This window comes from Anabrus simplex, chromosome 2 (genome assembly GCF_040414725.1).
Source record: "Anabrus simplex isolate iqAnaSimp1 chromosome 2, ASM4041472v1, whole genome shotgun sequence".
Taxonomy (NCBI): Eukaryota; Metazoa; Arthropoda; class Insecta; order Orthoptera; family Tettigoniidae; genus Anabrus; species Anabrus simplex.
In genome coordinates, this window is record NC_090266.1 from 858,517,233 (window position 1) to 858,540,967 (window position 23,735).

At 39.1% G+C, this 23,735-nt stretch overlaps 1 protein-coding gene across 1 annotated transcript in view; it reads right to left on the reverse strand.

Annotated features, from left to right (window-relative positions):
• The window catches only part of Vps13D (vacuolar protein sorting 13D), an 866,734-nt gene that overhangs the window by 638,827 nt on the left and 204,172 nt on the right, over positions 1-23,735 (reverse strand). Inside the window, 3 exon segments of the mRNA XM_068226303.1 lie at positions 9,844-10,007; positions 18,500-18,678; positions 18,851-18,948. Of these exon segments, the coding sequence (XP_068082404.1) occupies positions 9,844-10,007; positions 18,500-18,678; positions 18,851-18,948 (441 nt within the window).

A 23,735-nucleotide genomic window follows, 5' to 3' on the forward strand; every position in this document is an offset into this window, starting at 1 on the left:
AAACCATTCTTTTTTTATTGTCAGACACTTAAATGAGTCCACACCACAATATTTTATCATAATGTAGAAGATTGGTGTCAAAAAGTGACTCGAATTTAAAATAAATTTCAGTACAAAGTATTTGTTTTTTTTTGCAAGTTGCTTAACGTCACACCGACACAGATAGGTCTTATGGCGATGATGGGACAGGAAAGGGCTAGAAGTGGGAAGGAAGCGGTCGTGGCCTTCTTTAAGGTACAGCCCCAGCATTTGCCTGGTGTGAAAATGGGAAACCACGGAAAACCATCTTCAGGTCTGCCGACGGTGGGGCTCGAACCCACTATCTTCCGAATACTGTATACTGGCCGCACTTAAGCGACTGCAGCTATCGAGCTCGGTCAAAGTATTTGTAAGGAACTGATGTGTTGCATCTTTTGTGCTGGTGAGTGTAGATGCCCAATTTCATCGAGCAATGTGTGCGCAGGTTTTTGTGCCGGTCAGTATAGACGGCAAATTCCACTGAGTGTCGTATCTCTTGGAAAAATGGCTTTCAGTTAGCATTTAGCAAAAATGTTAACAAATTTTATTTTATGCACAAATTATTATTCATTATGCAGAACAAACAATTTAATACAAATTACAACAGAGTACTTTACTTCTGAAATTATAATATACGAGTCAATACCGCATTAGCCTCAATTAAATATTGTACTGGTTCGGTATGGTATATAGTATTTTGAGCAGAGTCAAAACAGCTCAACAGAGAGTAATGTATTTGTTTCCTTCAGAATACACTGCGTACTGCACTGATGAGTCATGACAGTGAAGCTTGCGTACTTTCCATCATGCCAGCAAGTTGTCGACCCCTTTCCCTTCCACATCCTCTAGCAATGCTGTTCCCACACATGTTGATTTTAAGTTTCTTATGATGAGTGAAAAAAATGGCATAAAAACTGTATAAAGTGGTTACAATTAACAAAAAAGTTGGAGGCATTGAACAGAATAGATCAGGGAAAGCACTGAAGGATACTGCAACAGAGGTTTGGAGTAGGGCTTTCTACTATATCTGACGGGAAGAAAAAGTGCAATGATAACCAAGATTTTTGCTTTCAAATGACAACAGAAGGCCATTCAGAGGGTCGAGGAACGAATCTCTAAACAATGTGCTATTTACCTGCTTTAGTGCAGAAAGAGAACATGGCATTCTTCTCATAAGCCTGATTTTGCAGGAAAAATCCAAATTTCCAGGCAAGCGAGGGTTGGCTAGAGAAGTGGAAAAACCATCATAGAATATGGCAACTAACAGAGACTAGTGAAAGCCTTTCTGGGTATACAGTGTTAAGTGAACGTGTTAAAACTCTTGTTACCGAGCCTGTAGATTTTACGGGTTGCATTTTCCCTGAAAATCGAGAAACTCATACTTTCTATGGTGTTGCTCAATTAAACAAATGTTATTTTGTTAAGCAGTATCTCTAGATGTCAGAATAGCGGGGGTTTATGCTTCGTACTGTTAGTAACAGTAATGAGCAAGAGATGGCGCTCCAGTTGACATAATTTCAAGGATACACCTTTCCCATGACTGTTATCACATCACTTCACCGCGCACGCATTAGTGGAAATGGAGGCCAGCAAAAGTTTGTCACGGCATGATACTGAGGATTGGTTAGCTAATATACTATGGATGATGATGTGGATGATTTGGAAGATGAGGAATTAGATGCTGGTATATTTGAAGGTATACACAGTACTTGAAAAATACTATACAACAAGCATGGTACAACAAAATAATGAGTGTTTATAAAACAGTACTTTTTCCTCCACCATTTCACAGTTCTGTGTTCAATGAATGTGCTGATTGCTCAAATCAACTCCAGACTTCTGCATACTGTAGTCCAAAATAGTAGTCTGAGTACTTCCTTGCCAGTCCTTGTTACGTGTTCCCTGAAGTATGCTCGATGCATTTTGCTATGTTCAATGCATTTTGGCTGTACAATTCAGTGCACAGAAAGAAGACAACTATTGGTGACTTCATCACCCAGCTTGCAGCACAGCTTGTTGAAAATGCTGTTCCTAACACAACCACATCAACTGGAACTGTAGGAAGGCTAAGAGAATGGCATTTTATACATGACATTCCTTCTACAATCAAGAAGTATGCTGCTAGGATATGCATGTTTGCAGCGAGAGAAGTAAGAAATCAAGCAGAAAAGCTTCTTGTAGGGAGACAGGCTACCATTGTGAGCAATGCAGTGTTGCTCTGTATATGGAGCCATACTTCAAAATGTATTACACGAAGAAACAGTATAATTCTGCATAATAATGTACATAAAACTAATAATAATGGTGTAAAATATGCTATAAATTCAATCCATAGTGATAATAAATGAAACAATACAAATTTATGAACAGTGATCCATAGTTTGACTTTCTGTGTGACATTGATGTAGTTGAAAAATCCCCCATAAGATTTGAGATTTATTGGAAATATTTTTTTTAAATTTACATGTTACTGCAGAAGAATAGATCTTTCAAATGATATAAGTTTAATTAATGTTTGTAGCATAATTACAAAACAAAATAAATTTAAATATCACGGTAAAATGCCTCGTTTTCAGGGACATGTACACAAATATGGTCTAGTTGTGAGAGTGTTAAAGAAGAGTTCAAACACATTATTTTGTACAAGAATTTATAGTTAGATAAGGTCTAAAATGCCAATGAAATTGGACTTTTTTTACCGAGTACCACCCAGTAACAAACTACACGACTCAGCTGAGGGCTTGAAAAATATTGAAGTACAGATTAACGATCATGGCTTGTAGCAACACATGTGCTAAACACAAATTTCTGCTTCTGTAGTAGGGAAAAAGAATAAAATCCCAGTGCATTCAAAAACGTGAATCAATCCTCCTTACCTATCTATTATCAAGCAGGTAAAAATGGTTGGTATACAGTTTATTTTCAGAAAATTGTTTCATAACGATTTTGTGTCCATTTTACAAAAATATCTGAAAGAAAACAGTCTGCCCATGAAAGCTGTTCTCTTACTGACAACACTTCATCACATCCAGGAGTCAATAAACTTGTCAGTGGGGACATCAGGGTAAAGTTCCTCCCACTAAATGTAACAGCAGCGTTTGCGGCGATGTCCACTGGAATGATGTCAAAAATTGGTTAGAAATGAACAACGGTGGTGGTTACAGCAAGCTGATGGATAAGAAGATAATAACGATGTGTTTGTCTTCAAATGACGTTGAGTGTTGACAAATCTGATAGCGACGCTGATGCCCAAACGGCAAAGCGGCTGAGTCACACAGAAGCTACGGAGCATCTTGAGAAAGTGATGGCTTACTTTGAATGCCAGTTGGACATTACACAGCAGAACTTATTATAGTTAAACGTCAATATAACTAAAGAAATTTCTTAAATAAGAAATTACAGGTTTGGTCCACCTATTCAATAGTTTTTACAATGTTTTATTTAGAACATGTTTCGGTCTTCAGTTAAAAACATTGGAAATAAGATTATACTGTAGACACTGATGAAACACAATATGGATATGACTGACATAAAATAATGATTCATTCATTCTTTGTAGTTAAAACATCTGCATGAACCGCGCCGTCCATAAACGGCAAACAAAACTAACACAGTTGACAATTGGCAAATATTTTATTAAGAAGTAACGTGTTTAAATATCGTGTTCAAGTGATTAATAAGTAATTCAAACAAGTGTGCATTATTTTGTATAATGTTGTTTGTCTCCGTTTGTCTACCCCTCAGTTCCAGTTACGGATATGGGGTTGGGGATAAGATGGGATGAATTTACATGGCATGTTTCTATGGCCAGATGCCCCTCCTGATGCCAACCTCAGTCAAGGAGCTAATAAAGATAAAATAAATGATTCTGAATTATTCTGCATATTTGTTAATTAATTATATGTAGTACGCTAACCTTAAACTGTTTGAAGTGGCTCAGCTATTATTCCTGTAAAGATACATGGTATGTTTCAAAAATGTATTGCATTTTCCCCATTATTATTGCATAATCTGGATTTTTGTTAGTTCCGATCACCCCCAGGCTCGTTTAGACCGGAGAATCGAGGTTTTACTGTAATATCTTCGGTAACTCGTTTATTATATACTGTAAAGCATGCCATTGTGTAAGATGTTTACATATACCTTTATGTTGTGGCTGTAGAAGTACAAGTCAAGACATGAAGTACTCTATCAAGACCTCTGAGTCACCATTCTTTGAAAAAATAAGATTAAAATTATTTTTGTTGTTGCTGCAGGACGGTGGTCATGGTGGTCAGACCATAGATTTGGAGACTGGTTTGGTGTATGCCACCCTCTCCAAGGCGAACTTTTTCCACTCTTTCATCATGTCTTCTAGCCAAACTTCCTGAATTGTTTTCCTACGACTGTACCAGTTTATAAAATAACTATAAGATTATCCCTGTGGTTATGTGTGTAAAGGTGGGGGAGGGGAGTTTTGTCCTGAATTTTATTGTTATTACAACAAAGAAACAGAATTTTTGTACTACTGAGTGAAAGAGGCGACAACTGTTGGAACATCCTATAGCAGACCTGGCTAGGTCATTCTCACGTCTCACTGGCGCTGGAAAGAACCCTTGTGTACTGTGTTCTGGTTTATATCAAAGAGTTTGGGAATGAAGCCAGAATGAAACTTTGTTTCAGGTGTTCTGGCAAACATCACAGCATTCTGAACAAAGTCAGAGAGTGTGACAAATATTCCACCCCCGTGTAAGAGGACGCGAAGGCTGCTCATTAAAATTGGTCCCCTTCTTTTGGAAGGTTGTCACGTGCAAACTGCGGAGTTGACTTCATATTCTAAGATGCAAAGTTAGCAGTGAGGATTCTGGTCTTCGTTCTCAGTCACAGCAAACATGGTTCGTCTGAGCTCTCGCTCTGAATGGGGCGTTCCAGCCTGATGAGGATAAGGTAAATTTTAATTTTGTTATGTCTTAAATTACTTTGTTTCTCTTGCAGGAATTGTCTGGGGCAGTCTCACATCTTTAATTATGTAATTTAGTCAAAAAAGTGCTTTTCAGCACTATGACATGCAATTCATTTGGGAGCAGGCAACTTTACCATGTAAATCGTAATATAAAAGCAATGTCATTGTATTATTCTTTGTTGCCTGTCTCAGTAGAATGGGGCTAACCCACTGAAAGCCGTTACCTTTACTAAGCGTCAGGTACAGGTACTCCATCTCTGAGTAACCGTGGCCTTTCTAAGAATTCTAAGGGTCGCATCCTTGCTATCCCAATTCGAATGATATTTTCTGCGCAGCTGGGACTCAGAAGTACGGTACATTATGGCCAACCTTGCAAATGGTTCAAGAGAGTCGTCCTAATATTTTGATACCAGTCTGCGGATTTTAAGAACGTTTTTTTAGAGGCTAGTAGAATGTCATTCTGTCCTCACTATTTTCCGAGAACCAGTGATGTTACACAGAGGCACTATACAATCAACTTCCACGGCTAACTATGTATACTAAAGATGCGGACATTGAAGGTTGAAGGAGGGGGGGGAAGAAACAGCGTGCTTACCATGGTGTATGCCAGTGGTGTTCATAACGGTTACTTCGCGAATGCAGGATGACCTGTGATTTTTCACATGAAATTCTGACAGAAAAAATGATGTCTTGGATTTGGAAAAATACGGTAGTTGTCCTTGTTAAGCGTATTTTTTTATTTTCCCTTATGTGTTTATAATTATTATTTTTAACACTTCAACTACATATTTGATACAGTACCTCTTCACTAGTGATTTGATCTATCAATCTCACTTTCAACATTCTTCTGGAACACCACATAAAATGACATGCTTTGCACCAACAGCTCCAGAAATATCTTTTTAGTATGAATATCTGCATTTGCGATGGGCAAGAGTTCTTTAAGGTTCCTGAAGTCAATGATAGTGTTTTTGCATTTTACCACCACCTAATCCCACTGACCTCAGCTATGATCAAACTCTATCTTGGGAAGCGAAAGATGTTGACTACCCAACACTGCCACTGACATTAGTCCAACAATACATGCCATCTTTGTTTTTGCCATCACTGGATATTTTACTACTTCTTTTAAGATTATATTTCCTAATGAGATTTTACAATACCACCCTGCTTCTTTTTATAACATTATTTCTGTTTTTATTTACTTACATCCTGTGCTCTTTCTCAAAAATTGTGTACATACCGTTCAGCAACTTTTCCAAATCCTCTGCACTTACAGATAAAACAACAATATGAGCAGTAAATCTTAACAGATCTCTAGTACTGTGATTACTTTCCCAAACTTCTATCCAATGTCCATCAACAGTGCTTCTATTTACACATTAAAAAGAAGGGGGATAAGCAGCTATCTTGTCTCACTCTTCGTTATATTAACAAAAATGTTATTTTTAACATTATTATAATTATTATGAATTAGTAGTGGCATAGAGACTGGCTTTCCAACCAGACATCCAAGGTTCAATTCCCAGCTAATCTCCAGTTAGTTTTCTTCACATGTAAAGTCACGTGGCATCAGAAAGGGCACACAGCTTTAAACTCCCGACCAAAACCCAAAATGAACCAGCTACCCCGAAATACCTGTGGTAAGCTCAAGAGTTCATGTTCTTGACATGGACCTGTGCAGGGTATTGTTTTAAACCTGTCCCCTGAAATCTAGCATAATTTTTAAAACTCAGTATTAACAACAATGATTAATTTTCATGCCCACGAGCCTTAATTTTTCAATTAACTAAATTACTGAGGTAAACGATATGCCACTTCACACAGCTTCTCATCCACTTAAATGAAAAACATATCATTATAAGTAACTGTATAACATAAATTAAATTGTGCAAAAGCTATTTTCATGGATATCCACAGTGAACAGTGTAAATGAAAGTATTTTTATTTTAATTTTATAATGTTACTGGCTTTATGTCCCACCAACTACTTTTACGGTTTTTGTAGAAATGAAAGTCTTCAAGTACTAAGTTTATGCATTTTATATTGAAGTTATCATTTGGAAGAGAGATCAACCACTGGCAAAAGGGCAGAGAAAGCGATCAAGGCCTTCAGAGAGTTGAGCAAGGTGGGGGAGAAAGTTGAGTATGATAGGGAGAATTACATGAAACTTGATGAACGCAAACTCAGGGCTCGGCCATTTCGAGATTTCATTACATTAGCATGAGTCTAACATGAGTAACAGAGATCGTGGTCATTCAAATAAAGGTGAGCTTTTTTTGCAATGAAATGCAGTGCTTGAAACAAAAATGCACATTATCAGCATTCTCTTGCAGACAAGTTTTTGTTGGATGAAAATGGTGTACCAGACCAAAGCTTAGGTGCAATGAAATTTAAATGCGAACATATCAAAGCTCTGAACTTCACTCCAGAGAAATCCAGTGATCATTTTAGTTCCTGTTCCCCTTCCAGAGCCACAAGAATCCAGAGCTGATAGAATTATTTCTTTACTACCAAAATTTTATCCTCAATGTCAGAAATTATAAGTGCTGTGGCATTCACTTCTTTTCCATAACAAGAAAGGAAATTCTTGAGAGTGGCCTAAATTGTTTTGAATTACACTAGTGTCCAAAAGTTAAACATAATCACTAAATGAGGCCATACTGCTTGATAGGAATGTCAGACGGATTGCTGAAAAAAACTGAAGCTGAATCACACCCCATATGTCACACAATTTGTCCAAAAACCTGTGTCAGAAAGGTTCTGATAGCTAAGGAGACCTTTGACAACAACTAATAAAACTTGGCAATGTCTTCCACAACGAAATATGCTGTTAATAGGGTGTAAGGTTGCACCTAACGGCTACACATGCTTCGCAGCGACATGGCATGCTCTCTATCAGATTGTCCAAGAGCTCTTGTGGCAGTCGATCCCATTCCTCCGAAAGGGCAATGCGAAGGCTTTGGAGGGTCTTTGGTGAATGCTGATGGGATGCAATTCGCCTCCCCAATGTATCCCAAGCATGTTCTATAGGATTCAGATCTGCAGACCTCGCTGGCCAGTCCATGCGATGAATGTCTTCCCCAGCCAGAAATTCATTTACCAGAGCAGCACGGTGCGGTTGGGCATTATCGTCCATTAAGAGGAAGTCTGGACCAACTGCACCTCTGAAGAATTGAACATGTGGTCTCAGTACCTCATCCCTATATCTCCGAGCGTTAACAGTGTTCCTCAGACCACCCATGAAGATGTACAGGTCTGTACGGCCATTCAACATGATGCCGTCCCACACCATGCTGCCGCCACCACCACCATACTGGTCCCGTTCTGCGATGTTCCTATGGTTGTATCGGCTAACCGGTTCTCTCCAGATTAATGTGCAATGGGAACCATTCTGCAAACTGAAGTGGGATTCATCTGTGAAGAGCACATGCCTCCATTCATTCATGGTCCAGTTTCGATGTTGACAGCTCCACAGTAAACGGGCCAGTCTCTGTGCTGGAGTAAGCGGGATGCACATCGCTGGACGTCGGGCAAACAGCCCTGGTGTTTTGAGCCTCCGGTACACAGTTTGCCAGGAAAAGGAAACCCCTGAGACGGCTTCAAGTTCTGCCGACAATTGTCTTGGAGGTGCACTCTGATTTTGTCGGGTGGTTAAGGCCATATATCGGTCCTGCTGTGGGGTGGTTATCCTTCGTCGACCTGGACTGGCCTACGACTAACATCTCCTGTGTCTCGAAATTGTCTCCAAAGCCTGAAAATGACACTCTGTTGCACATTCAAGGATACGGCAACTTCGGTCTGTGTCCGGCTTGCTTCCAGGCGGCTGAGTATTCTACCCTGCAAAACAGGGTCAAATGGTGTCCTTGTGCCATTATGTTGTCACGTTCACCACGAGGCTACACTCCACGCACTATAACAGGGCAAACATGACTGAGGGAATATGGGGCGCAGGCACTGGCTGTGTTTACCTTGCGGTTACGCCGCTAGTCAAAGCAGGCAACACTCCTTTCCTATACAGAGCGAACACGTAAGGTTGGTAGGTGCATATGTCGTGCGATTTGCGGTCTATTTCCTGTTGCCCTGCTCTCTCGTAACTTATGCTTTACTTCTGGACACTAGTGTACATGAACAGATATGCCAACATATACTGGATCTGCTATTAGAGTTTAATGGCCACCTATTGCTATTTCTTGATGGTTGCAGTATTTTTTCATCTATCTCTTGGCATAGGCCATAGTAAAATGTAGCTTCTACCCAAGTCACACTCCCATTTATGGCTGTCACAGTATGGAAGTTGCCGAGGTATGGGCGGTACTGAGTAATGACTTTCGTAGCACAACTAACGCATCGGAGTGTTCTGAGAAGTACTGCAATAGCAAACTATTTCAATTTTCATCCTGCCTTGTACACCTCATTTTGGTACCACCAAAGGTTTTCATGGTTTCCCTATAACTGCATAACTTCTGGTGGTGCTATTTGAGAATCCAACCACCCTATAGGCTAATGACCTAATGGAGTGTCACCCTCATATGGGCCAATTGGATTTTATAGATTCCTCAAAACCAACCAATACCTACAACAAAAATAACTGATTAAACTATTCAGTATCCTTAGCCCTTAAAGGTACACTTGCAAATAATCCCTATGCAAGGATAAATGTTAAAATTTACTGTACAGTAACTTTAATTTTGCATCCCTTAAACCTACAAACATAAAAGTCTGGTGATAACTTACTGTACACAGAAGTATCATTCTACATACATAGCACCCATTGTAATTTTAATCCAAACAGAGCCTACTGCCAACAAGCCATTAGTATACAAATAAAACTGATGGTAATAAATATACCAGATTCCAGTGAAATTTCATATAATGCTCACCTCTGTGTGATGATGTGGTTTCAGTCTGTAAGTTAGACAGAGCTTGTGTAAGAGCAACAGGAGATGTTGCTTTCATAGCTCGAGGCACAACCAAATCTGGTGAACCAGGTGAAGTAGGTGATGTGGGCTCACTATCTCGTAAGCTACCACTAACACTGTCCATACTAAAAATAAATAAGAACAACATATTTCAACAAACAAACAAAAAACAAAAAACAAAAAAACAGGGGAAATTCTGCTAAGTTATAGTAATAACAGTAAATTTGGATCACAGCAACATCTACAGTATAACACATAGTACAAGTTCGAAGTACATAAAATCTGCTCATATCTTGCATCTAACTGAAAAAAAGTAGGACAAGTAAAGATTTGTAGAGTATAAAAGGACTGATCCCAGATAGTCAGCTGCGTAATTTATCTAGTTTAACATGAGAGATGTACTCGTAAGGACAGTTTGTTCTTCACACAGGAAAGTAGAGGATTGCTTGCAGCAGATAACTTCCATAAAGTAAATGAAACATTCATCGGTAACAAAGTTACACATGTTTCAAACTGTTATTCTTTTCTTCTACTGATAATGAACTCAAATTCATTTCAGGGGCTACAGTTACATACTCTGTATTTTTGTATCGTACCTCCAGAGCTGCACGCTCCTAACCGCACAGCCAACTCACTTGGTATTCTTATATTTAAAGATTCTTGTATGTTGAACAACTATGTTGAGTTTTGACCTAGTGCCCTTGAACACACAAGGTACGCACCTAACCAACCGTAAGTAAACACCTGCCCTTTGAAAATTATATCATTATTTATATTATATATATTATTTATGCAGCACTGTACCTAAAACGGTAGAAGTGGGCTGGAATGATATATGGTATAATACTACCATTTAACAGGAAAGAGTGAAAAACTGACGGAAAATCACCCAATTAAGATAGTCATAGTACCTTAGATCTCTGAACTACAGAGGGTGATTTCATACCTTCATAACTATGTGTCATAATACAAAAAAAAGTAACACTTTGATGTTTTCAAAGAATATTAATTTAATGAGCACAAAACTAAAATACAAATTATAATAAATCATCATCTTCATTGGCCTTGGTCCTGTTTTACGACCCGATGACAACTCTGTGTGGAGGGATGTATTCACTATTGAGTGTTTCTGTGGTGGTTGGTAGTGCACTGCGTTGTGTGTATTGGGGCAAACCCAAACAGCGAGTCCCCGAGTTGGAGGAGTTACCTTAAAATGGTTAAAATCCCCTGAGAGAGCCAGGAATCAAACCCATAAGCCTCAGAACTGAAGGCTTTGATGGTTATCGTTGAGCCAATGAGTCGGATAAAAATTAAACCATACTGAATGTAATTGTAAAATTGTAAAATACCCTTTAGAAACTTAATTTTTCCTATAGTGTTATGCTTTCTTCTGGCGGGTAGTTTAGTAACTGAAATTACTTAGCCTTATTAATATTATTAATATCTCCACCCTTATGAATTGAAAACAAAAATGAAATGGCGCATGGCTTTTAGTGTCGGGAGTGTCCGAGGACAAGTTCGGCTTGTCAGATGCAGCTCTTTTGATACGACTCCCGTAGGCGACCTGCACGTTATGACGAGGATGAAATGATGATAAAGACGACACACACACACACCCAGACCCCGTGCCAGCGAAATTAACCAATTAAGATTAAAATTTCACGACCCTGCCGGGAATAGAACCCGGGACCCCTGTGACCAAAGGCCAGCACGCTAACCGTTTAGCCATTGAGCCGCACACCCTTATGAATTAAAATTGTATGAGCAACCTTGAAACATTCAGAAACCCATGCCTTTGTCAACATTATAGTTAGTATTAGTGGTTATACTGGCTACGCGTGCACATTTAAAAACCCTCGTAAGAACCTTATCAGGACCAGGCACTGTATCTATCAAGATTTTCGACATAGCATTCATTATTTCTTCAGAGCTCACTGTCATCTCTTCATAAGTAGAGGGATCTGAATGTGGTGCTGGATAATTTTCTCTAACAGCAGTGTTGGAGGTAGAGAATTTCTTATTGAATGCCTGATGAAGAAGGTTAGGATCAATCGTACAGGCAAGCTTGTTGTCCTTCAATATCATCCGACTAAATTTTTGCCTCCCATTATAAAAGAGATACTGTACTTTTTCACACTTTTACTTCTCTCTTCTAACCTGCCTCTCCCCCTTGTCCTTTCATGATTGATTACTTGATGATTTAAAATCATTTTGTTTCGATCTGCAGGTATTTGTCTTTCTTGCTTTGTAATACACAGTTTAAAAAAATTGGGGGAATATGTTTAGTAACGACTGGTATGTGAACGTTAATTTGGTAGATGGGGTTCCAATAGGTCGTACAGCATACCTTGAGACCTTAGCTACTCAGGATAACTTATGCCAAATCGAAGTTATCAGGTAACCCCTCAAAACAAAGTGAATAGCGGTGCGTCCGTGTGTCGTTGTGAGGTAAACAGACTACTGCGGTCATTTGAGCACGTTGTATATCAACCAGTACATCCCATGAGACATCTTAACGAGGTTCAAGTCGCAAGGGACGTCACTTTGATCCAGGAAGGATGGACTTTTCGACGTGTTGCTGTGGATCTCAATGTCTCTCCGCCAGTTATTCAATGCCTGTGGAATAGCTACAATGAGACAGGCCATTTCACAAGGAGGGTTGGACAAGTTCGTAGATGCATGACAACCCCACAGGATGACCAATATCTGACAATCTGTGCTTTGCACCGTTGTTCAGCAACTGCCAGAGAACTCCAGCAAGACCTCAGGAGGGTCACTGGAATCACGGTGTCTGACCAGACAGTAAGTAAGAAGTTGAGAGATCTGTCCTTATGACCCAGACATCTTGTTCGAGTGCCGCGTTTAACGCAGCAACATCGCACAGCTCGCCTTCTGTTTGCCTGTACCCACGTCAACTAGCAACTTCGCCAATGGAGACCTGTGTTGTTCACAGACAAGTCCAGATTTCCCCTGACACAGCATGATGGACATCAACATGTATGGAGAGCAGTACATGCCAAATGTTGTCCAGGAAAGCGATCTATTTGGAGAAGGTTCTGTGATATTGCGGGGTGGCATAAGCATTGATGGCCGTATGGATCTTGTCGTCGTCCGTAGTAATCTTACCGCTGCAGGGTACATCGAGCAGATACTGCTACAGCATGTGTTAGTTGCTGCATACAGTGTTGGCCCTGAATTCGTACTCATGCACGACAATGCCAGGGCTCATGTAGCGCGCATCACCACAACAGTCTTCCGAGAACTGGACGTTCAAGAGATGGAATGGCTAGCAGTGAGTCCCGACCTTAATCCCATTGAGCATGTGTGGAATAATAGGCTTGACAGAAGTGTTCGTGGGCATCCTCTTCCATCACAGACTCTCCAAGACCTCGAACAGGCTCTAATTGAAGAATGGGACCTGATACCGCAACGTGACCTCCATCAACTTACAACGGAGCATGCCATATAGGTGCCAAGCTGTGATAAATGCTCGTGGAGGACATACACCATACTGAAGCTCTCCAACTGTGATAAAAATCCACCCTGGAGGACTGTTATCACTTTGTTTTTGTCCCTATTTGGACATTTCCATTTGTGTTCTGAAAATGAACGCGAATCCATCAATATCCTTTTGTATACTTGTAAGCTTCCACTTTGTGGTTTAATTCAGGTGTATTTTGTATCACAATTTGCAGGATACACTACAGGAATTATGTTGGTGTCTGTGGAACCTGCGTGAGCAATACAGCGTGGTATCATAATTATTTAAGTACCTGCACCATTAGTTATATTATTTAACCTGAATCATAACCTAACCTGGTTATCTACAAGATTTTGGTCATCATAAAATTAAACAGAATGGCTACAATCCTTGCAGAATAATACATAGTTCAAAATTCTATTTAAAAAATCTTCACATTAAACGAGAGATAATTTTTCTAAAGGATATTCGTAGTAATGCAAATCTTCATTCTACACAGTCATTATAAAAACTTGTTAAATCTCTCTTATCTAGGGTACACTGGCCACAAAGTAACACACACACTTTCTAAGTATTAGTAAAATAACTAAAGGTAGAGGAAAAAATCAGCTAAATTATATAAAATCAGGAGCGCAATGAAGAGTTGTATTTCCAAGTCACAGTTGATCACCACTAACAGATTACTGATGCAGTTTTATATTGTAATTGATATTAATTGTTGGGTAGGTAGAAAATGTTTCAACAATATCCCTTAGTCTTTCCTGTTACACATTTAATGCGTTGTGCCAAATGTCGTCAAATATATATGCTTGTTAGCCCTCTGTTACATCATCTTCGGTTGTAGGGTCTAATGCATCAATCTCTACCTCTGGAATGATCAAAGTCTGAGGTTCAACCTTTGTAATTCTGTCGTTTGTCAGTTGTAGGGTCTAATGCAACAATCTCTGTCTTTGGAATGATGGAAGTCTGAAGTTTTTTTTTTTTTTTTTTTTTTTTTTTTTCTATTAGCTTCATGTCGCACCGACACAGATAGGTCTTATGGTGACGATGGGAAAGGAAAGGACTAGGAATTGGAAGGAAGCGGCCGTGACCTTAATTAAGGTACAGCCCCAGTATTTGCCTGGTGTGAAAATGGGAAATCACGGAAAACCATCTTCAGGGCTGGCAACAGTGGGATTCAAGCCCACTATCTCCCGGATGCAAGATTACAGCCGCGCGCTCCTAACCACACGGCCAACTCGCCCGGTAGTCTGAAGTTTAACCTTTGCTATACTGTCGTTACCAGCAGTGTCACTTATGTATGAATCAAGAAATGAAATTGGTGTTCCTCAAGCCAGATTAGTTCCTCTTTGCTTTCTACTTTTAGGTCCATTTCAGACAGGAAAGGAAGTATCCAGAAGGTGCTGGAGATGTAAGTTATTTCCACCAACCTTGCACTAACAGTTTCCTGTACGCGGTAGACAAAGCCCACCCTTACAGGGGCTGCACCAGGCTATCAATTATTGTGTGCTTGCTGGTTTCTGATTGACTGAGGTTTGTTGTTTAAAGGGGCCTAACATAGAGGTCATCGGCCCCTAATGGTACGAAATGAGACGACATGAAATGAGAACTTAAAACTCCAAAATCCTCCACTGACCAGAATTCACAGCATGAGGACGAAGAATGAATGGATGGACGGATATGAATTTAAAACGATCAGTGGATCCGACTCACAGTGCCTCACATGCACAGAAGCTGGCACAAAACAATCGTATTACTGACCAAGGGACTGCTTCTATAGCACGATGCTGAATCGATTATGCGTATAGTCGAAATGGGACCAAACTCCAGGTCATCAGCCCCTCACAATGGTATTTATCGCTAGGAAAGTAGAACCATGCTATGTGTAATGTTGCGGTACTAATCAAAAGTAGCGGAGACTCGCAGTATTCCACACATTATGGTACTATTCACAGGTAGTGTAATGCGCACATGTAACACAGGCCTATGGTGTTTTGCACATTGCCACACTATTTGCAGGCAACGCAAACCTATTAAGGCAACACAAACCTACGGCGTTCCTCACTTAAGTGGACTAACCACAGGGACTCTTACTATCCCGTGGAATTCCTCACGTAGTGGGAACTGAGCATAAGTAAGGCAAAACCATGGTAGTAGGAAAACTTAAAGGGTCCACCTTTTCAATACAAAAAATGTTATAGTTTATTTATAACGTGTATTTGCACTTGGAACTAGTTTCGACGCTGTTTTGCGTCATCATCAGCCAAAATGTGGGAAATAGGCCAGCATGTAGGCATTTATATTACACAAGGCGTTACATTAAACAATACACATCTTACAAGGAGATAAAAACAGGGACGAATATAGAAACAAATGAATCGTTGAGAAAGCAAAAGTTATACATATTAAAAATAACCTTAACCACACATCTTGCGTTACACACGTAACGCTGCAACAATACACCACAAATACTGGCACAGTCAACTCTCAAAAACATATTTCTTAATACCAATTTTATATTCTTGTCGAGCTGAATACCGGACCTATAAAGATTACAAGATTATTTTGTGCATCTACAGAATGGTGTGTTAATGAAGCTATGTAATATAGAGAGAGACTTTCAAAGGTGGTTAAATGAAGAAGTTACATCATGTTCAAGATCATGCTTTCACATCTCTGCACAGTATTTAAAATACAATTTACCGTTGGTCTTTTATAGCTATTGTTGAGAGTTAAGGAGAATTCCCTGTTGTGTATGTTTATCAGGAACTCAAGAGAGACTTCATTAGTTAGTCGGAACATAGAAAGAATGATGAACTCTTCTCTTAAGGTTTCACCTTACTTTTTTCCTGCCTGCTGGCTCTTTAGAAATGTGTGCGCGTGCATTTTGTATTCAGGAATCATTCAAGGCAAATATTTTCGCACTGCAAGTTGTGTGGTTAAGCTTATTTTTAAATATGTATAACTTTTGCTTTCTCAACGATGCATTTGTTTCTACATTCGTCCCTGTTTTTATCTCCTCGTAAGATGTGTATTGTTTAATGTAACACCTTGTGTAAAAAATTGGGTTAAATGAAGGAGTTATATCATGTTCAAGATCATGCTTTCACGTCTCTGCACAATATTAAAAATGAAATTTACCGTTGGTCTTTATAGCTATTGTTGAGAGTGAAGGAGAATTTCCTGTTGTGTATGTTTATCAGGAACTCAAGGGAGACTTCATTAGTTAGTCGGAACAGAGAAAAAATGATGAACTCTTCTCAGAAGAACTCTTAAGGTTTCACTGTACTTTTTCCTGCCTGCTGGCTCTTCAGAAATGTTTGCGCGTGTGTTTTGTATTCAGGAATCATTCAAGACGAATATTTTCGCACTACAAGATGTGTGGTTAAGGTTATTTTTAATATGTATAACTTTCCCTGTTTTTATCTCCTTGTAAAATGTGTATTGTTTAATTTCCTGTTGTGTATGTTTATCAGGAACTCAAGGGAGACTTCATTAGTTAGTCGGAACATAGAAAGAATGATGAACTCTTCTCAGAAGAACTCTTAAGGTTTCACCTTACTTTCTCCTGCCTGCTGGCTCTTTAGAAGTGTGTGCGCGTGCGTTTTGTATTCAGAAATCATTCAAGGCAAATACTTTCGCACTGCAAGTTGTATGGTTAAGCTTATTTTTAATATGTATAACTTTTGCTTTCTCAACGATGCATGTGTTTCTACATTCGTCCCTGTTTTTATCTCCTCGTAAGATGTGTATTATTTAATGTAACACCTTGTGTTAAAAAACTGGGTTAAATGAAGGAGTTATATCATGTTCAAGTTCATGCTTTCACGTCTCTGCACAATATTTAAAATGAAATTTACTGTTGGTCTTTATAGCTATTGTTGAGAGTGAAAGAGAATTTCCTGTTGTGTATGTTTATCAGGAACTCAAGGGAGACTTCATTAGTTAGTCGGAACATAGAAAAAATGATGAACTCTTCTCAGAACAACTCTTACGGTTTCACTTTACTTTGTCCTGCCTGCTGGCTCTTCAGTAATGTGTGCGCGTGTGTTTTATATTCAGGAATCATTCAAGAAGATTACTTTCACACTGCAAGATGTGTGGTTAAGGTTATTTTTTATATGTATAACTTTTGCTTTCTCAACGATTCATTTGTTTCTATATTCGTCCCTGTTTTTATCTCCTTGTAAGATGTGTATTGTTTAATGTAACGCCTTGTGTAATATAAATGCCTACATGCTGGCCTATTTCCCACATTTTGGCTGATGATGACGCAAAACAGCGTCGAAACTAGTTTCAAGTGCAAATACATGTTATAAATAAACTATAACATTTTTTGTATTGAAAAGGTGGACCCTTTAAGTTTTCCTACTTCCATTCTCAGTTCAATACGGACAAAAATGAAACTCTTAGGTTTAAACAAAACCATGGTGTCGCTAATCCAATGGTGTCGCTAATCGAATGGTGTCGCTCATATAGGGGTACGAATCACAGGTACTGTAGGACCCACCTCCTGATTCACACACTGTCGCTACTAATCACAAACCGATTGCGTACCTAACACAGTGGTACTACGCGCAAGTAAATGCAACCCACGGTGTTCCCTGCGTGATTGTACTAATTACAAGTAGTTTCATGGTTCTAATTGGATCATCCCTTGGTCGCCCCTTTTAGTCGCCTCTTACGACAGGCAGGGGATACAGTGGGTGAATTCTTCGTCTGCCTCCCCCACCCACAGGGAGTCGCTGGTTTCTAACAGACTATAAACTGTTGCGGGATAAATCTTTGCATTCAATGTCACAAGATATAACATACACATCAAACATGGTGGCGGATTACTAGGTATACTTCCCAATAAATATTACACTAAGTTCTTGCTAGAAAGAAATGACTATAGAAATAGTAATCCAGAAAATATGAACTTGTGAAATCTCTGGAGAAGATAATGCACCTGCTATAAGAAATAACCTGATGTGTCAGTCACAACTGTTGTAGAATATTTGGGAGATGGATATTATTTCAAATGCTAATACAAAGTACATGGAGTAGAAAACATGATTTGGTGAGACAGCTGTAACATGTAGACCAACTGTAAGTGTAGGACTTACATCTATAGAAATCAATCTATATACAAACCAGACATGTTTATGACTGGCAACAAGCAGCTCAAAATCAGGTCCAAAGGTCTGTAAGGCATCCACTAGCAGTAAACTATGAACACTCAAAAGAATAGTGGTATCATATGGACGTTTGGTGTAAGCAGCTCTCACACCTGACACTTGTAATTCAGCCACACTTCTGCCTCGAGACTGCATCTGAAATTAAATTACAAAACTTTTAAGATTACTATATAACAATGAAACAGATAATGTAATATATGTTTTGAAGGTTCTGTTCAAGGACCAATTTCTAAAAAAGAATCTGCTTGCGAAGAGAAGCTATAAATTAAGAACTAAATGTGAAAATTCAAAATACAGCATCACTTACCTCCAAAGCCATTTGATCAACACTAAACTGTAACATCAGTAATCTAGCCATCTCCCTTCCTGATTTGTCATGAATGTCTGATGAGCTACTGACATCTGCTTCAGAGACAGAAGCACCCATACCCTGTTGGGGTACTTGAGGAGACCTACAAGCAAGGGGGGAAAAAAAAAATCATCAATCAACTATTGCAATAAAGATAAAATCTTCCTAATATAAGAGTATGAACATGGAACTTTTATCAGGGGGGACTATTATCTATCTAGCTATTGCATACGATGATACAGATGTTGATTCCCTCTCAAGAGGCATTGAATTGTATTAAAGACATTAACGTGAAGAAATAGGCAGTGCCTCATCATTTCCCAGTTGTTATTTGGTAGCACAGAAGTGAGGGAAAATCAAAAGAAGAAAAAAAGGTTACCAATACAGAGAAACAGTTGACAAGATATAGATGGAGAGATGAATTTAGGGATTATTTTAGGGGGGAAAATATTTGACATTTTGAATGTAGGTATTGAAAATTTGACAAAGAATATCAATGAAGCAATATATAAATGGTGAAAAGATCCACATTAATAGCTGGCAGTAAATGTATCACATATACCTAAGTGTATAAGAAACTATTTCCATGACAAAGTACAGGTTAAATACAATGGCGATATTGTTGATTGTTCATTCTACAAGAAAGTTTATGAATGTGACACATCCCCCAAATTTTCCAGATTGAAACTTTGGTATTAACTCACTTCTGACCATGTGGATCTTAATTCGTTTCAATTAATGTGTATGTAAGACTGGCATTTCAGCTGATAGAATTCTATACCATTAGGAACACAACGCAAGTTTAGTTGGTACATATTTCCGCCACCTATGTAGTGAACTGAGATTTTCCGACTCATCGGGTACTCCTAGGAAACAGATTAGTAAAAGGGCATAGTTTTTGCCCTGGGAGTCTCCACTATTCGAAACAAGGCGGTGTGTTCACGGATCACGGCTGTCTGCGGCTTGGTCATTCCAGCTGTGGAACTTTGGACTGTTAAATCGGCAGCATAGTACTGTTTTTTAAAAGTGAGTAAAATATGTGGTTTTTCATTTGATTGAATATTTCATATGAAAGCATTGCTTTTAATCGCACCATTCCTACTGACGTCATTGTAATGACCTATGTTCATTTCAGTTGGAAAAACTACTAAGACAGTTTTTTTGAAAATATAAAAAGGCAGGTGGAGAGTGAGTGTCTGCCATTATAATGAAAACTCCCCAACCTGATTGTGACTGATGGTAGACAAGGAAGCCTACCATTACAATGAAAATTCCCTAATCCAGTACTCACATGAGAAAAGACGTTTGGTGACTTCCCCGTCGTGTTTCTAGGGTAATGTTAAGTGCTATGCAATTTAATACAATCTTGCTCACAACGTGTACACTACCCAACCTATAATTCTGTATACAATGTAGAATTCCGTAGCGAAGCACGGGTACATCAGCTAGTATCTAATATGTTCAGAACTATTTCTTAAATTTAAATAAAAAACTCTTATGTATTGAACAGGTGGAATTTATAATCTAGTATTATTATTTGACTTTAAGTACATTTCAATACGGACCATGACATGAGATTTGCAACATGTAATCACCTTAGAATGTCGATGAGAGAGCTTGCTAGTGGACACAGAGAGAAAACGATACCGAAGGTTATAGATCGCATGCAACATAATCGCTGGGATGCATAAAAATCGGTACCGGAAAAAATAGCGCACGCTTAATTGCTCATAATAATGGATGCGTCAGTGATAGGGCTCTCGATGTAACCGAAAGATAATACACAGTTTAATGTATGAATTTTGAAGGGACAGGGGAAAAGCCTGTTATGACGGGGTTCTCATTATATGCTGTACTCACTATAGCTGACTTCTAAAGAATAGCTAAAAAGGTCATAAAATACTGATTATGTTTAAGGAGGCAAAACAGGAGGGAAATACTGAAGTTAGCATAATACCAACATCAGATGAAACATCACACAATGATTATTGGATAAACAAGGTGAAAAGGATGATAGAACAAATGGGAAACTGCTAGAGTACGAATAATCAATCAATCAATCAATCAATCAATCAATCAATCAATCAATCAATCAATCAATCAATCAATCAATCAATCAATCACCACTAATCTGCATTTAGGGCTGTCGTTCAGGTGGCAGATTCCCTATCAATTGTTTACCTATACTTCTCTTCAAAAATTTCAAAGAGGTTTGAAATTTATCAAACAACTTGCTAGGTAAATTAACCCAATTCCCAATTCCTCTTTCTATAAACGAGTATTTGCCCCAATTTGTCATCTTGAATTCCAACTTTATCTTCATTTGATCATCTTTCCTACTTCTAAAATTTCCACTCAAGCTTATTATTCTACTAATGTAATTCTGCTTAGTCGACCTCATCATCTTCTTACCTCCAAGTCTCCTCTGCCCAAAGTTTTTTGTTTTGCTATTTGCTAAACGTCGCACCGACACAGATAGGTCTTATGGCGACGATGGGACAGGAAAGGCCTAGAAATGGTAAGGAAGCAGCCGTGGCCTTAATTAAGGTACAGCCCCAGCATTTGCCTGGTGTGAAAATGGAAAACCATGGAAAACCATCTTCAGGGCTGCTGACAGTAGGGTTCGAACCCACTATCTCCCAGATGCAAGCTCACAGGCGCGCGCTCCTAACCACACAGCCAACTCGCCTGGTAAAATAATTCTGCTTTCCCAAAATCCTCACGTTGGTCATTAACCCATTTGGGACAAAAAAATGGAACGACAGTGCTGAGAAGAGTATATAGATTTTTATTCTCTGATGTTCCAAAAATCGAACAATGGTCCTGAAAGGGGTATGTTATTTTTTATTAAAAGCACTAGTTCTAGATACTAAAATCTAACACTGATTAGTTAATTATTGCACTGGAGGTGTACAGTAACTCTAATAAAGGCTACAATACAATAAGTATATCAAACAAATCTAAACCTGATTCTCATGAAAACTTAAGAAACAATCTGCAAGTAGGTTAGCATATTTTACAGTAAGCCTACTTCTGATGGAAATTCACAAAACATTTAGCATGCAGAGAGACGTTACACTTCGCACATTTCATTGTCGGGTTCATTTTGCAGTTTCTGCACCTGGACTGTATACATGACTTGGTAATAAAATGTCCTTCATCATCAAATCAGACTTCTCTTCTCACTTTGTTATCAACTGGTCGAACTTTGTTTGTAACAGACCTTCCAAGCATGAAGCATTGGCGGTACTTGAACAAGTAAGTTTGGGTGATCCTTCTTGTGAAGCCAAGTAAATCCAATGGTTCCTTCTTGTAAATGTCTGCCCACCTGTAGAGCAGCCACACGTTCATGCTTGCACAGAGGGAGAAAAACAACAACTGCCAGTACCATTTCTTCCTGCAAATGTTGACTCTGTAGTCAGTAACATTCTCACCTAAATGGTCCACGCCACCCATAAACTGGTTGTAGAGTGCGAATGAAAATGGCTGGTCAATGAGAATAGATTTTTTAGAAGGCTGACACAATCTTTTTGCTTTTACCATGAGTGGTAAACACCAGCTTGGGTGGATGCAACAGTGACAACTTTACGAAGGCTGGTTTTTTTTGAAGTTCCGATAGGCCATAAATAATAGACGTATTGAGATAACAAGATGATTTTATTACAAAAAGATTTGAACATTCTTACTTATTTTTCTACATAGTCATCATGAAGGTTGAGGCATTTGTCATAACGAGAGACCAGCTCGCCTATACCCTCTGCAAAGAAGTCTGCCGCCAGTGAGTTCAGGTAGAACCTTAAATAATCTTGAAGCTGTTCGTTGGTAGTGAAGTGTTGTCCAACTAACCACGCCTTCATTTCTCGAAAGAGGTGATATTCACTGGGTGCTAGGTAAGGACTGCAAGGTCGGTGGTCAAAGACTTCCCACTTGAACTTTTGGAGAAGTTATTTTGTCACATTGGCACTATGCAGTTGTGCATTGTCCATTGTCCATTTTTGGGACCCAACAGGCACACAGTTTTCGGTATCCTAGCTCGGTGGTCACAATTTTGTACAGACAAGACCGTGAAATGTCTGGAAATTTTGTGGAAAGTTCACTAATCGTAAACCTCCTTGTCTCCCAGATCACCTGGTTAACACAGTCTACTAAACTTGCAGTAGCGACCGGCTTGCGTCCATGACCACCTTCATCATGGACGTCTGTTCGACCTTCGACAAATTTCCTACACCATTTTCTCACAGCACTGTCACTCATATAGTGTTCACCGTACACTCACTCATCCTGTGATGAATTTCAGCAGTACTGCATCCTTTAGCTTGAAGAAAACAAATCACACTTCGCAACTCACTATTGGCAGGAGCATTGATCGTAGTGGCCAACGTTACTCGCCCGTAGCTCGGCAATGACTGAGGGATTCGAGCCAGCACTGGCGGTAGTTGTAGCGAGGGAGCGGCACAATCGTACAACGTGCAGACCCACTTGCTGCCACTACGCAATTTACTTTTAGAAACAAACGGAACTTGAAAAAAGAAACGGCCAGCGTATTTTCATTGTATCTTACGATTGTTACTCCAGAGTTAAGATCAGTTACTTGGTCATACCTATGATGTGGATTCTTCACTGTTAGTTTTACAACTGGAAGTGGTGCTTTCTCAATCCCATTGGAATGAAATGTGGCTGTTCCATTGTACCCAATGCTCTTAAACCTCTCAACCACAGGGATCGAAGTGAAGAATTTTTTTCTTTTAATATTGGAGCTTTTATCATTTGGAAGCACTTTCACAAGATCCATGACCACCGAACCTCCAACTCGTGAGACTTGGATTGGTGTTCCCGATACTTC